Source organism: Macaca fascicularis, chromosome 3 (genome assembly GCF_037993035.2).
Source record: "Macaca fascicularis isolate 582-1 chromosome 3, T2T-MFA8v1.1".
NCBI lineage: Eukaryota > Metazoa > Chordata > Mammalia > Primates > Cercopithecidae > Macaca > Macaca fascicularis.
Window position 1 is genome coordinate 183,486,144 of NC_088377.1, and position 15,470 is coordinate 183,501,613.

Genomic DNA, 15,470 nt, shown 5'->3' on the forward strand with positions numbered 1-15,470 from the left:
TATATCAGGGTTTAATGATCAGTCTAGCTGAAGTTCTAGACAAGCTGAATTTCTAGATAAAAATTGATGTCCATGAAGTAATTCCAAGACATATAGTTGACAGATAATCTTGAATTGAGAATATTTTTACTCTTGGCAGTAATTTTCTGCTGAGATCTATAGCCATAGAAATTTCTACATCGATGTTCCTTAACTTGTCCAGTGTTCAGTAAACCCATTGTGAGTTGAAAATATCATAAGTTGAAAATGCATTTAATAACCTAACCTATTAAACCTCATAACTTAGCCTAGCCTACCTTAAACAAGCTCAGAAAATTTACATAAGCCTACAATTTGGCAAAATTATTTAACATAGGTATATTTTATAACAAAGTGTTGAATATCTTGTGTGATTGACCAGTATACTGAAAGTGAGAAACGGAATAGTTGTGTTGGTACTAGAAGTACAGCTTTTACCAAATGTGTATCACTTTTTCACCATCATAAAGTAAAAAAATCCAGAGGTGAACCAGCTTAAGTCAGGGACTGTATGTATTCTGAAGATGATTAAATTATACTAAATCTGTATTGTAAATATTAGTTGCTAAAATAGGAAATAGGTTAAAACCTACTCCCCTTGATTATAGGATTTTTAAAAATATAAATTGATGTGCTAATAGTTCCATAAGTTTTTCTTAGCCTCGATTAATGTTCTAGGCATTTATCTGCAGATTACTTAAATTTATCTCTGCTGTTATTAGTCATTGGATAAAGTCCAGGCTATTAACAAACTTGAAAATCTTTGAAAAGGAAGAATAGATTTGTTAACCCAAAATATGATGATTACCTTATCAGGTTTCAAAATTTTTGTTTTGACTTTTGTTCTTCATTCAAGGTTATTTACCAAAATATATATGTTGAAATGATCTTGGCCATCACCAGTTGGTATCATAATGCAATCACTCTCATTTATACCTACATTGAGCTTAAGTCTATCACTTTCTGCAATATAGAACTGGAATATTACGGAGTGGTTTCCAGGGAAACTTTACATTTAAATAAGAATGGAAGATTCACTCTATATAGACCTCAAATAATTTTTCACTAGGGGCTAAAATCTAAAAGCATGTGAGAAACCATCAGACTTCTTGTGTTATCTAAATAGGTGCATTTAACCTTACCTGAAGAAAGGCATAAGTGAAAGTATTCAGGAAACACTTGCATATCTAGAAACGTAGCCATGGAAAGATGTAAGGGAAGTGGCACAGGCTTTGGAGTCAGTCACACAAAGGTTAGAATCACAGCTCTGCCATTTTTATATTTCTAAAAATCATATAATCAAAGGAAATAGATTTCTATCCTGCTTAGTTTTAGCAACTAATATTTGCAATATAGATTTGGTATAATTTAATCATCTTCAGAACGCATACAGTCCCTGACTTAAGATGCCATTTACTAACTTGGGCAAGTTACTAACTTGCTTTTCTTCAGAAACCTCAAGTAAGCAGGGAATATAACTACTTTTGAAGAGTATAATGCATGTCAAAATGTCTAACACAGTGCCTGATATATAGTAGATATTAAAAAAATGGTAGCTTATCTTCCTGTATTGTCTTTTAAAACACTTTAAATTTTAAGTTTTTATGGGTAGATAGTAGATGTATATAGTTATGGTTACATGAAATATTTTGATATAGGCATACAATGCATAATAATTACACCAGCATAAATGGGGTATCCATCATGTCAGTCATTTATCCTTTCTTTGTATAGCAAACATTTCGATTATACTATTTTAGTTATTTTAAAATGTACAATAAATTATTAACTATAATGCTATCCTGTTATGCTATCAAATACTAGATCTTATTCATTCTAACTATATTTTTGTACCCATGAACTAACTCCATTTTCCCCTTCCCCCCACCTCCATTAAGTTCATACAAATGAGCGAGGCAGATTTTGTCATGATAATCTCAGACTCCAATGTATCAGCAATATGACCCTGAGGTTCTCTCTAAGATGAGGAACTATTCTAAGAAAACAAGGAGAACTCTCTAAAATGAGGAACTATTCTAAGAAAACAAGGAAACCTTACTGGGCCCTGTTTAAAATTTTTTTTTTTTTTTTTTTTGGAGTAAACTTGCCTCTCTGTCAAAGCTGGAATACAATCTCAAGCCCTTTGGGAGGTTGGGGATTGAGATCAGTGAAATAACATCAGTGAAGATCAGCTGACACCTCCCTGAAGGCTTGAGCACAGTACAACCTCAGATGTAAGAGCCAGGAGCGGAGGGAGGAGTAGAGGGCAAGAGATCTTAGGGGAGTAGCCCCCACAGTCAGGCAAAGTATCCTTTTGATGATTCAGCTTTGAAGCCGATGTTGTTGGTGACTGTGCCTGGAGAACAGCACTCTAACTGGGAAAAGAAAACAAAATAGAGGAGTTAATTGAATAGTAATCGGTATGATTTGCCTTTGCCTAAGTTATAGGCAATTGGGAAAAGAGAAAATATTTCCCATTGCCTGGGACATGATTTCAATGCTTGAAGATTTAATTTCAGCTCAAAAAAGTTGGTCGTTGTTGTTGTTGTTTTTGAGGCAGGGTCTCACTCTGTCACCCAGGCTGGAATAGAGTGGCGTGATCACGGCTCACTGCAGCCTTGACCTCCTGGGATCAGGTGATCTGCCCACCTCAGCCTCCTGAGTAGCTGGGACCACAGGCACACACCACCATTTTTACTTTTTTTTTTTTTTTGTAGAGACAGGGTTTTGCCATGTTGTCCAGGCTGCTCTCAAACTCCTGAGCTCAAGTAATCCGCCTGCCTCCACCTCCCAAATTGCTGGGATTAGAGGTGTGTGCCACTGTGCCTAGCCTGTGTTGCTTTTTAAATGGATCTAGCTTTGTTACATTTGGGTCTTGACAAGGTTATCAACTTAAAGGGAGGGTATTGGGCTCTTCCTTTTATTTTTCTCTGACATTCTTTTGTACCCAAATTTGCATTTCACAGGGTCAGAAAACAATGCCAACTGGCAGGCTATGTACTGAAAAATACCTTTTTTTTTTTTTGGGTAATGGGAAGAGGTGTATGGGAAGTCTCAAGAAAGCTTAGATACCATTCTAAGTTTAGAGTTCTAAGTTTACCATTCTAAGCCTAGAATTTAGAATTTATTTTCAGGAAAGCTGGGAGCCATTGAAGGTTTTAACATTGCACTATAAAAAGTACTAATAGCTATTTTTGGATATGTGGATTTAAAAGTTTGTTTTCTATGGCTGCCATAACAAATTACTACAGGTAGTCTAAAGCAACACAAATTTATTATGTTACAGTACTCTAGGTCAGAAGTTTCGAAGATTTTACTGGACTAAAATCAAGGTGTCAACAGAGTTACGCCCCTTTCTGGAGAGAGTCTGTTTCCTTGCTCATTCAGATTGGTTGCAGAATTCAGTACAGCTGTGATTCTAAAACTAAAATCCCCATTTCCCTGCCAGTTGTCAGGTAAGAGCCCTTCCCAGCTTCTAGGCACTGCTCACATTCTGTGCCTTGTGGTTCCCTTTTTATTTTTTCTGTTTTCAAAGCCTTCAATAGCTGGTCAGTTTCTTCTCATGCTTTGAATCTCTCCTGCCTCTTGTTCTGTTATTGCATCTCCCCAACAAAATCTTCTGCCTTCCTTTTGCACTTTTTTTGTTTGTTTTTTGTTTTTGAGACAGAATCTTGTTCTGTCGCCCAGGCTGGAGTGCAGGGGTGCGATCTCGGCTCACTGCAAGCTCTGCCTCCCGAGTTCACGCCATTCTCCCGCCTCAGCCTCCCAAGTAGCTGGCACTATAGGCACCCGCCACCACGCCTGGCTAATTTTGTTTTTGCATTTTTAGTAGAGACGGAGTCACTGCGTTAGCCAGAACGGTCTCAATCTTCTGACCTCGTGATCCGCCTGCCTCGGCTTCCCAAAGTGCTGGAATTACAGTTGTGAGCCACCGTGCCCGGCCGTTTTCACTTTTAAGGCCTATGTGGTGACATTTGACTCACCAGATAATCTAGGATAATCTCCCAATTTCGATGTTCATAACCAGAATCACATCTGATTATATTATATTATATTCATGAGATTAGAGTGTGGACATCTTTGCAGGGCCATTATTCTGCCTACTACAAAACTCATTAAAGTATAAATTGTATTTTAAACCATAAGAGTAGAAAATATTACCCAAGGAGAATGTGCAGTTTTTTCTTGACTCTTCACCTGCTCGAAGGTTACTTTACCCATTCTTGTCCTACATGTCCCAATCTTTTGGATATCTGGAATTACTCCATCACCTATAACAGAATGCTGTGGACTGTGTGAGGCTTATAAACAACAACAATTTATTTCTCACGGTTCCGGAGTCTGGGAAATTCAGGATCCAGGCAATAGCAGATTTGGTGTAAGGTGAAATTCACTTCCTGGTTCATAGACTGCTGTCTCTCGCTGTAACCTCACATGGCAAAAGGAGGAGGTGAGCTCTCTGGGCTCTCTTTTATGAGGGCATGAATCCCATTTGTGAGGGTTCTGCCTTCATGAACTCATCACTTCCTGAAGGCCTCACCTCCAAATACCATCACTTTGGGGATTAGGTTTCAACTTACGAATTTTGGGGGGACACAAACACTCAGTCTGTAGTAGTGCTTTACCAATTTCTCAAGCATAGGACTGACTATTTTAGGACCATGGTCTGTGGCTAAGCCCAGTTTCTGCCCTTCACCTCATCTCAGCCATCTCTGCCTTTCAAGCTCTGTTGCTGCCTGTATCTTCTTTGGATTTATATGACATCTTCACCTTTCACTGGAGCTGCCAAACTCGCTTGTGGACTTGATTTATGATTGTTGCCTTGTTCTGAAGTTTTGTTTTTCACTTTCTACTCTTCCACTAACTCACTCTCTCTCTGAACATACTGCAATCTATGTCGCACTGAGATGAGGTATGACTTTTTTTAGGAGAGCTTATCCCAGTACCCAAGATCTTAGCCACAAGTGAGAGCTTCAAGTCCTTTGAGTGGAAAGAGAGGGAGGCAAATGAATAGGAGCCAACATCTTTTGTGATGCTGTAGACTCCCATGTAACACTGAGGCTAATAGCAAGGGATTTAGAATCTGACAATTTTGGGTTCCATTTCAGGCTCTGGTATCCACCAGCTATGGGCAATGTTAAATAACCTCTTTTAGCCTGCATTTTCTCATTTGTAAAGCTGGAACAAAAGATAACCTCAAAGGTTTGTTATAAGCATTAAATGAGATGATGAATGTAATCCAGGACAGTGTAGTAAATGCTCATTTCATGATTTGATCTTAGTTCTTCACATCATTGTAGGATACAGAGACACAAACAAGAAAACATTGGCTACTGGTATGCTACATTCCCAAATTTTCATTTGGAGATTTTATTTTCAACTGAGGGAAAATTATCTGCTTGTATAGTCCATGGCAGAGCCAGTGGAATGCAGAGGGAGAAGTAGGGTCTCACTTGTCCTTAGCAGTGTTCTCAATCCAGGATACATATTTGTAAACATTGGTGTAGATGCCGACATCCCCTCCCATGAAGTGCCCGACCTCGATCCCCTGGAGCTTGTCTTTGCAGATGACAGTAGCAACGGCCACCTCCTACCAGAGATCGTGAAGAGATAGAGATAGAGAGAGAAAGAGAGAGAGAGAGAGACACAGAGAGAGAGAGTCAGATCTCACAGGAACCCTAGTGTCCCGCTTGGGTGAGCCCTGTCTGCAGGCGTATGCTGGACTCATGAAAAGAGGACTGAATCGGGGACAGGAAGCTTGAGCCTTTCTCTCACTTTGCTGTAATTAGCTTTGTGTGACCTTGAGAAAGTCTGAGGACAGTCTGTCTAGAAATCACATGTAAAATGGGTGAGACTCCATTTTTTGAACTGGTGAAGTCATTTTCTATTTGTGAAAATTCTGATTTCTTTTTAAAGAAATGCCTGTTTTCACAATTTTACTTGTAGTTGTAAGAATGAATACCTAGCAAATGGTGTGTTTAACTGGAAGTACTTTATAATGTCCTTTAATGAATAAAGACAATTTAAGGGGAGCCCATTACTGAAGAAACAATGCTGGCTTCACAGCAGCCTTATCAAATTCTCAAGAAATCATTTAGACATCTAAAAAAGTTTTTACATCAAGGTAAATAGTTAACTGGGCATATGCAGGTAAATGAAAGCTGAATACAGAGAAAAGATTACCCCAAAAATTCGGCTGAATACTTTCACAAATTTCACACATAAGGAATTCCTGTGGCTTTTTCCTTGTTCTGTTTTCTGGCATTCTTTATCAGACATCACAGGGGCCTCCAGGTTCTGCCGCAAGTCAGGGTGTCGGCCTGAGGGAGATGGGGATAAAATAAAACATCCTGTTGACAATTGTTATTTAGTCCTTCTAACCACCAGCCTATATTTCAACTGGTATCTTTTTGTGTGTGTTTAAAGAAAATAAGGAATGCGAAAAGGGAGAAATCATCAAGAGCATGGTTATGAGCTAATCTTGAGGATTTTGAAAAAGGCTTTATGTCTCTTTAAGGTAGAGTTTAGTTTTAATTGGTGGCCTGAGTCAGTTCTCAGAGGGGTCCTTTACAAGTGAAATGGCGTGTATGAGAAGTAGGACCACACCTTCTTCATGTGAATTGTGCCTCTGCCAATCAGGAAGGGCTGGGCCTCTGTGCAGAGTCAGATGGCCTGGTGGCTCCAGCTGCCAAAGCCCTGCAGAGGCAGTGGGGCATTAGACACCCTGGGAAAGGAGGAGTTTTGTTTCTCTGGGCACGTCTCTGTTTGCCAGACCACTCAGGTAGCATCTCCACTGGGTCTCCTTTCATTCTCCTTTCCTCCTCTCAGCTATGAGGATATGGATGTTCCTCTTAAAGGGCAACTGTTGACCCTGATTTGCTGTGGAAGGCACACTTACCACTGTTTTCTTGGCTCCAGTCCAAACCTGAAAGTAGACAGACAGTGCCTGGCCGGACATTGGTGGTAGCAAGGGGAAGGGGCTGGACTTTGGGATTGAGCATGGCAGGCTTAGCCAGCTTGATGAGCATGAGGTCATCCTGTGGGGCACTATCACTGTAGTTCCAATAGCGGACGATCTGAATGGGGTTAATTGTCTGTTCAGTACCATCTCTGACTCTACTCTTGAAATTTCCCAGCATCACTTTCAGATTTCTGGAGGGAGAGGAGTTGGAAGTAATCATTATCATCATCATCATCATCATTGCTAAGATACTGAATGTTACAAAGTGCCAGGAATTATACCAAGTGCTTTTTCTGGATTATCTCATTTGACTCACAAGTCTATGCAGTGGATTCTATTTTTATCCCCATTTAGTGCATGAATTAATGGGGCACATAGGAGTAATTCACTCAGGGTGATATAGTAAGTAGTGGAGCCCTTCACTACATTTTAATGTCGTGTTCTTTAATGTAGTGCCCCCTGGTTGTGACAACCAAAACTATCTTCAGACATTGCCAAGTGTACCCTGGGGAGAAGTCACCCTTATTTGAGAACCACTGATCTAGAATGAACAGTAGCTGTTTTGAGGTTGGGGATGCCCAAATACTCAACGGTAAATAGCAGTGAGCTGGGGCCAGCACCCAGCTGGGTTTGATGAGGACGCCCACACAGGGGTTGAAGTGAGACTTCAGGTATACCAAATAGGGAGCAGGGTCTTCTTTCTGAACAGATGAGTCAGCAAATAAAAATGTCCCTGAGAAAATTACAAAAATAAGGTAAACAGTCTCCTACTTGAAAAGGAATCTGGATGACTCTTAAACAGTTACCAATTGGCCAGGAAGTGTTAACATCTTTGACATGTTTTTCTAATAAGAATGTAAATTAAAATGATATGCCATTTTATCTCATATTTATAATAATTTTGTTTAATATTGATAATATTCAATCTGAGTATAATGAGACTCTCATCACTGCTAGTAAATTGATTCCATCTTCTTGAAAAGCAATTTAGAAATAGGCATCAAGAATCATACATTGTTTATAACCTGTGACCTAATCATTCCAACCCCAAGAATCCATTCTAAAGGAAAAACTCAGTATAGACAAGGTTTACAAACAAGTATGCTCATATTAGTACTATTTATAATAGCTGAACATTGGAAACATAAACATCTGACATAGTAGTGTTGGACATTGAAATGAAGCACATGAAAAAATGGAACATCATGTAATAAAAATTAAACTATTTAGAATATTAAACAGTGAGATAAATATTAATAATGCTTATTTAAGTTAAAAAGAACAAGAAAATTGTGGATATAATCTATTTGTCTCAAAACATAAATGAAAAACCATGTAAATGCAAAGAATATATAGAGTCTGGGAGTAAACCCGAAGTGTTAGCATGTGTTGACTAAGAGGTGGGATTATGAATGATGCTTATTTTTCTACTTAAAAAATGTCTAAATTTTGTAATATGAACGTATATTGTTTTTATAAATGAATTATTTAAAACCTACCCTAGAGAATAAAGGGGAATAAGGCTGATTCTAGTACCAGAAATAAAGCACTGTTCTTGTCTTGTCTTCTCTTGGTACTCCTGTTAATCTTCCCCAAGCCTGGGCCTGTACCTCACCACACCCTTCTGTGTGATCACACAGTTAGGAACCCCAAAGAGAAAGGGTAGACTATCAACAAGGGCAAGAGACATTGAGCTCTCTCTAGCAGGCACTATTCTAAGTGTTTTACATAGATTTATTTAATCTTCACAATAATTCTATAATATAGGTAGTCATACCCCCATTTTGAAGAAATTGAAGCACAGAAGAATTAATTGGCTAATCTCACACAGCTAATGTGTGATACAACCTAGGCAGTCAGAGAGTGGTGGGAAATGCCTCACCTCCAAATTTGGTCATCAGAAGAACCCCACGTGGGGCAGGGACTACAGAAGGCAGGGCCCTAGTATTTGATCTTTTGTTTCTACCTTCTCTGTTTCCTGCATTCTGAGTCTTCAAAGTTTTAGAAACAGATGAATATCAGAGGTCAAAATGAGTTCTGTGTCCTTGTGACCACACTGGGACTTAGCTGGATGGTGATGAGGCTCACCTTTTTCAATAATTAGGGTTGGCAGGAGGACACTCACTGTTAAGCCTTCTCCTGGGCACATGTGTGCCTTAACCCACCCTATAGCTTAACACTAGAAAAGTGGGCTCAGCCTATCTGGAGAGCCTTTGGATGGAGTCTAAGAGGCAGGACCCCTAATTCTGCCGATGACACTATTTTTGACTCTTTTTCTGCACCCTTCGCAGTCCAGCCTCTGTCTCACCCCATCCGTTAACCTATGCCTCACAGGACAGAGTACAAGGTCTGGAGTACATACCAGTGAGGACACCCAAATAGAAGATAAATTTCATGGTGATCCAGCTCTTCCCCCTGTAAGATGTAGAAGAAAATCAGCAGAGTGTGGAGTGGTTGCTTAGTTGTCTCCTCAGGAACACCTGGTAGACTCAGTGGCTATGGTTAGGTACGGGGACACTCCATGGGATTGGAAAGCAGCTCTGGGCATAAACAGGGGAGGGAGATGGCTTCAGAGTGAGAGATGAAAGCCCTTCTGTTCCAGGGAAGGTGGAGGACTGTGCCTCTGTTGGCGCATTTCAGGGAAGGAAACTCCTGGATTCAGCTCCTTCTATCTGGTACCCCTAAAAGCATATCTATTTGAGGGTAGTTCAGTGGTCTGTGGAAATGGCAGCTCTAGGCTCAGGACTTATCTTCCCCACAGAGTTTCTGAGACCAGGGCTGTGAGGGACAATATTCTTTACCTTAGCTCACGGAGAAAGTGTCCTGAGGTTTGCTGTGAACTTCCTAATAGTTATTTATACTCTCCCCAGCCCCTCCCATCTTTGTTACACTAGCTTCATGTGTCCCTTTGATCACTATTTCATCACTCAGTCATCAGCACTAAGTTGGTGTTTGTTGTCCTGACCAACAGCATTGAGCCAAGAAAATATGGAAATGAAAAGCATTCATAGAACAGTTATCTTGATAGTTGGGGAATTGTTTACAGTCTAGATGACATTAGGCCTCGTGACAATTCAGAAGGCAGTACCTCTAATACTTAAAGATTCAGACTAATAATAGACTACCAAAGTCATCCTTGGATAACTGGGAGCACAGTCTAACAAGAAAAAGAGCGGTAACACTAATAGCTGATATCCTCTAAGCATTTACTGAATCCTAGACACTGAGCTAAGATCTTTATGGACTTGTTAGTAGAGATTTTATATCAGATTAGTCTGAGATGTAAAATTCATTATACTTTGTATCACTCTAACACTTTAAAGTTTCTTAAACCCATAATCTCATTCCAAATGTCACAACAACCTTAGAAAGAAGAGATAGGGCTGGGCCTGGTATCATTATTTCTGGTGTGTGGGTGGCAGAACTGAAGCAGAGAGAATCTGAGTGATTTTCCCAAAGTTACATGTGGCAGATGATGAGAAGTAGGCCTTGTTACTGGTGTAGGGTTGCAGGTCCCCCACCGGGTTACTTAAGGGTGTATGGCCACTGCTTGAACCTTAATGGCCAATGGAGCAGGTGTCCTTGATGGCCAAGTGGTGAGTCAAGGCCATGGTGCCCAGCCACGGAGCAGGTGTCCTTGAGTACCCAAACATCACAGAAAATATCTGAGAACCTAAGGAAAACAGTCCCATCATGCACACACAGTAGGCAAAGAGCCAGAAAATTAGCTTAAAAGCAGCTTAGAGATGCAAAGTGAGGCAGGTCTCTAAAGCTGTTCTCTGCTATCTAGGAGTGTCTCATATGTAAGTCCTAATAAACTTATCCACTGGCCAAGCTGGACTTGTCTGAGTCATTCTTTGGTCTCTTGGCTCCCTCCTACTTTGAGGGGAAGGTTTTTTAAAAATATGATTCTGGATTTTTCTTGTTACAACTAGCATCACAAACGGGGTCAGAGAGAACAAACATCGAGCCAGGAATGGGTGTCTATGGTGGGGAATCCCTGGGCAGTCAGCAATGTCTATGTGAAGTGGAGTTGCCCAACTGCACAACCTTTGTGGGCCACCGCATGAGTACAGGGATGCTTGGAAAACACTGGCAAGGACTGAATACCTATTGCAAGAAGCCAAGATATTAAAGTATGATAATGATAGTAAATGTTATTGCAATAAGACTGGCTAATCACAAATCATTAGAGCAGGAAAGGGAGAAAGGGTAGAAACTTCTGCAGAAGTTCAAAGCCATGGTTTTCTAATCCTCCAGCTGGTTACATATTGTGACCCTTTCTTGTGCACATTTTAAAACTGATGGGCAAATTACAACAAGAAAAATTCAGAGTTCAGATGGTTAATCTACAACTATAGAATTAAGTAGAGTCTTCTAAAGCTCTCTATTTCTCTTTCTTTTTCTGCCTGCTTTGAATCTACTGTTATTAAGCTACCGGTATTGAGATAAAACTAATTCAAGGCCAGTTTGAGATTTCATTTTTCTTATACTGTTCAGCCAGTTCTAGCTAAAATGTAAAGAATTAAACTCATTTGGAACTGAAAAAACTATTTTCTGGCTGGACATGGTGCCTCGCTCATAATCCCAACATTTTTTAGGAGGCTGAGGTAGGAGGATCACTTGAGCCCAGGAGTCTGAGATCAATCTGAGCAAGGTGGTGAGACTCTGTCTCTACAGAAAAATCTAAAAATGTAACTGGGTATAGTGGCTTATGCCTGTCTCAGCTACTTGGGAGGTGGAGGCACAAAAATCCCTTGAGTTCAGGAGTTTGAGGTTGCAGTGAGCTGTGATTACACCACTATGCTCCAGACTTGGTGAGATAATGAGGCCCCATCCTAAAAATAAATGAATAAATAAAATAAAAATTGTTTTCTTTGTGTTTACCTAGGAGATTATGTTTTATATCCTAAATTTATAACACTATGGTTTGTATTGATACCCATTTAACTGCAATATCATGCACAAACTCTAGTCTGTATAGCTCCAGTCCCCCCTTTCATGTTGTTGTCATAAAGTATATCTTTGTCTATTGCATAACCAAGAAAATAGATTTATAATTTTAATTCTTTTGTCTTGTAAATTTTGTATGAAATAAAAGGTGGAGTTAGAACAACCAAAAATACAATAAAACATTTTTATATTCGTCCATGTAGTTATCTTTAGTTAAGATCTTTATATACTCATTAACTTGAAGTTTCTGTCTAGGGTTCTTCCTCTTCAACCTGAAGGACTCCTTTTAGTATTTCATGTAGGGAAGATACTGGTACCAAACTCCCTTAACTTTCGTATATCTGAGAATGTCTTAATTTCTTCCTGTTTTTTTGAAGGATGGTTTAGTTGAACACAAAATTCTTAGTTGAAGAATTTTTTTCCTCTAAGTATTAAATGTACTACCTTACTACTTTTAGCCTACATAATTTCTGATAAAAAACTGACAGTTGATCTTATGAGAATCCCATGTATGTGACAAGGTGCTTCTCTTTTGCTGCTTTCAAGTTTCTCTCTTTGTTTTTTGACTGATTATAATGTGCCTTTGTGTGGATCTCTCTAAGTTTCTCCAGTTTGAGTTCGTTGAGCTTCAGTGATGTGTAGATTCATGTTTTCAACAAATTTGGGAAGTTTTAGGCCATTATTTCTTAAATACTTTTTATGCACATTTCTCTTTATTTCTTCCTTCTGGGGTTTCCATTATGTGTATGTTCAAGTGCTTGATGGTGTCCCACAGGTACCTTAGTCTGTGTTCATTTTTCTTCTTTCTTCTTTCTGCTCCTCAAACTGGATAATAGCAATTGTCGTGTCTTCAAGTTTGCTGATTATTTCTTCTAGCTTAAATATGCCATTGAACCTCTTTAATAAATTTCCCGCTTTATTAATTATTATACTCTTTAGCTCTAGAATTTCTGTTTGGTACCTTTTTTTCTATTAAAATATTTTTCTCTAAACATTTAAAAAATGTATATTGACATTCTCATTTTTTTCATACATCATTTTCCTGAGTGCCTTTAGTTCTTTGTACCTATTTTTCTTTAGTTCTTTTGAACATATTTAAGACAGTGATTTAATGCCTTGGTTTATTAAGTTCAATACTGGTCTTCCTCAGGAATGGTTTCTGTTGATGTTGATTTATTTTGTTCTTTTGAATGGACTATACTTTCTTATTTCTTTGAATACTTTGTGATTTTTTTGTTGAACCGCAGACATTTGGATATTATAGAGTCACAATTCTGTGAGTCAAATTATTTGTCTTCCCAAAAGTTTGTTGCTGTTTTTTTATTGTTGAAGCCTTTTTTTTATTGTTGAAGTAGACATCCACTTGTTTAGTGATTTTGGAATACTAATTTTATAAAGACTGTATTCCTAGACATATATGGTCATTGAAGTCTCTGTTTCTTTAGCTGTGTTTAGCTAATGTTTTGAGAGAGATTTCACTGAATTCCTGGAACACAATACAAAAAAACAAAACAAAGCAAAAACTTCAAAAGCTAACAAACAACAAAAAAGTCAAAACACAAGTAAACAAGGAAACAACAACAAAAAAAACCCACCCAAACAATCTCTTTCATCTTAGTAGGTTGACTCTGTGCTGGTGTAGTTCTCCAGTACGTAACCAGGCTTAAACTGAACCTAGACGTCAGTCAAAAGTAAACGGTTAGGATCTTTTTTGATCTTTTCTGATCATGTATTTTGCCCCTAGATAAATGTGTGATTTTCTAAATTTCCCAGTATATATTGTTTCTTTTGAGTTCCATAGTTTCCCAAAGAAACTTTCCCTGACATTTCCTCTGAGACTTTAGATGGTGTATTATATGTCTCAATAGTAATCTTTTGCCCTGCAGAATTTTTGTTTTATGATATTCTTACACAATGGCTGCCACTTTTTGCCATGAGTAGAATCTGTGTTAAGTGAAACAAAGATTAGCACATTGTTCCAGTCCTTCAGGTAGTCCAGACAGATTAGAATAGACATACATAATACTTTGTGAATGAGGTTTGCTCTGCACCCTCTGGAACCAGAGGGTGATACAGGGGATACAGGCTGTCATTTTCAAGACTGCTGGTGAGGTGGGGAGAGGGTGGGCAAAGGTAAGTAAAAACACCGTGAAGCTTTCCTAATGTTTTTGAGTTGTGTTTTTTTTCTTGTATCAGTGTTCACTTGGTTGCTGAAAAACTGAATGTTTTCTGAAATTCTAATAAAGTTGATTTTGGGAGTTTCGGGTTGTTTTTGTCTTTTCAATTAAGAGTCAGGAGCTTGAAGCTGCCTATTCCACTATTTTCTCATGCTACTCATCCCTGGCCTCTGGGTTTTGATGTGTATTCATCAGGTTTCTCTAGAGGAAGAGAGCGAATAGTATATGTGTATACACACATGCACATGCACACACACACATACACATACACTCCCTTTCATATGTATATGAAAGGGAATTTATTAGGGAGAATTGGCTCACATGATTACAAAGGTGAAGTCCCCAAATAGGTTGCCTCCAAGGTGGGAAATGAGAAAAGCTGGTAGTGTAGCTCAGTCCCAGTTCAAAAGCCTCAAGACCAGGAAAGCTGACAGTATAGCTTCCAGTCTGAGGCAGGTTGCTGGTGCAAGTCCTAGAGTCCAAAGGCTGAAGAACCTGGGGTCTGATGTTCAAGGGCAGGAGGAAAAAAGACATCTCACTGTAGAAGGCAGAGAGAAAAAGAAAGAGAGAGGAATGTAAGAAAGCTGAATGTCCCCCTTCTGCAAACTTTATTCTAGCCTCACCCATGGCTAGAATAAAGCCTTCTCTTCCAGTCCACTGACCCACATGTCAGTCTCCCCTGGAAACACCCTCACAGACACTCCCAGAAACAATGCTTCACTGTCCATCTAGGCAATCTGTCAATCCAGTCAAGCTGACACCTGTGTTAACCATCACAGAGAGTGTAGTCTCTGTAGGGTTAAATGGAATTAGAGAGATGCACATGAGAGAGTGCAAGACTGACTTGACCTGTTTATAACTAGGACTTAGAGCCTAGAGAAAGACAGCCTGGGTTTTGAGAAACTCTTGATGAGGGAGATTTCAAGTTTTCCCATTACTCAAAACTTTTAAGAGTTCTCAAACCTGATTAGTCTCAGGAGACAAGAGCTGAAAGTTTCTTTGGTGTTTCCTTCACTGCATCCCCAGGGTTTCTCTGAACTAACTTAGTGAATAATATTCCTTAGGGATGCATTGCAGAGTGAAAGAAGGAGGGAAAGAGAAAGAGGGAAACAGTGGGGGCATCCCATGGCATTATGATTTCTAGACTTGCTCCTCAATGTTTGTGTGAAATCAGTTTTCTCTTTCACTGAGAGTGAAGAAGCAGCAGCTTCCTCTGGTGCACAGAGCGATCTCAGCACTAATCAGTCAGGAGGCAGCCTGGGTCGAGTCCTAGGCAGCCATTCAACTTTTTACTTCAGGGTATTTCTCTGGAGGTGAGTGTTTTCCAGGAGTTCTGCTCTGTGAAGGAGAAACTAGGAGAG

At 39.3% G+C, this 15,470-nt stretch overlaps 1 protein-coding gene across 1 annotated transcript in view; it reads right to left on the reverse strand.

The window, feature by feature from the left end:
• Positions 1-5,418: 5,418 nt before the first annotated feature.
• The window catches only part of PRSS37 (serine protease 37), a 28,386-nt gene continuing 18,334 nt past the window's right edge, over positions 5,419-15,470 (reverse strand). The window contains exons 3-6 of the mRNA XM_065541215.1: positions 7,571-7,746; positions 6,917-7,170; positions 6,202-6,338; positions 5,419-5,608 (exon numbers count right to left, since the gene is read on the reverse strand). Of these exons, the coding sequence (XP_065397287.1) occupies positions 5,468-5,608; positions 6,202-6,338; positions 6,917-7,170; positions 7,571-7,746 (708 nt within the window). The 3' untranslated portion in view covers positions 5,419-5,467. The remainder of the gene's footprint in view (positions 5,609-6,201; positions 6,339-6,916; positions 7,171-7,570; positions 7,747-15,470) is intronic.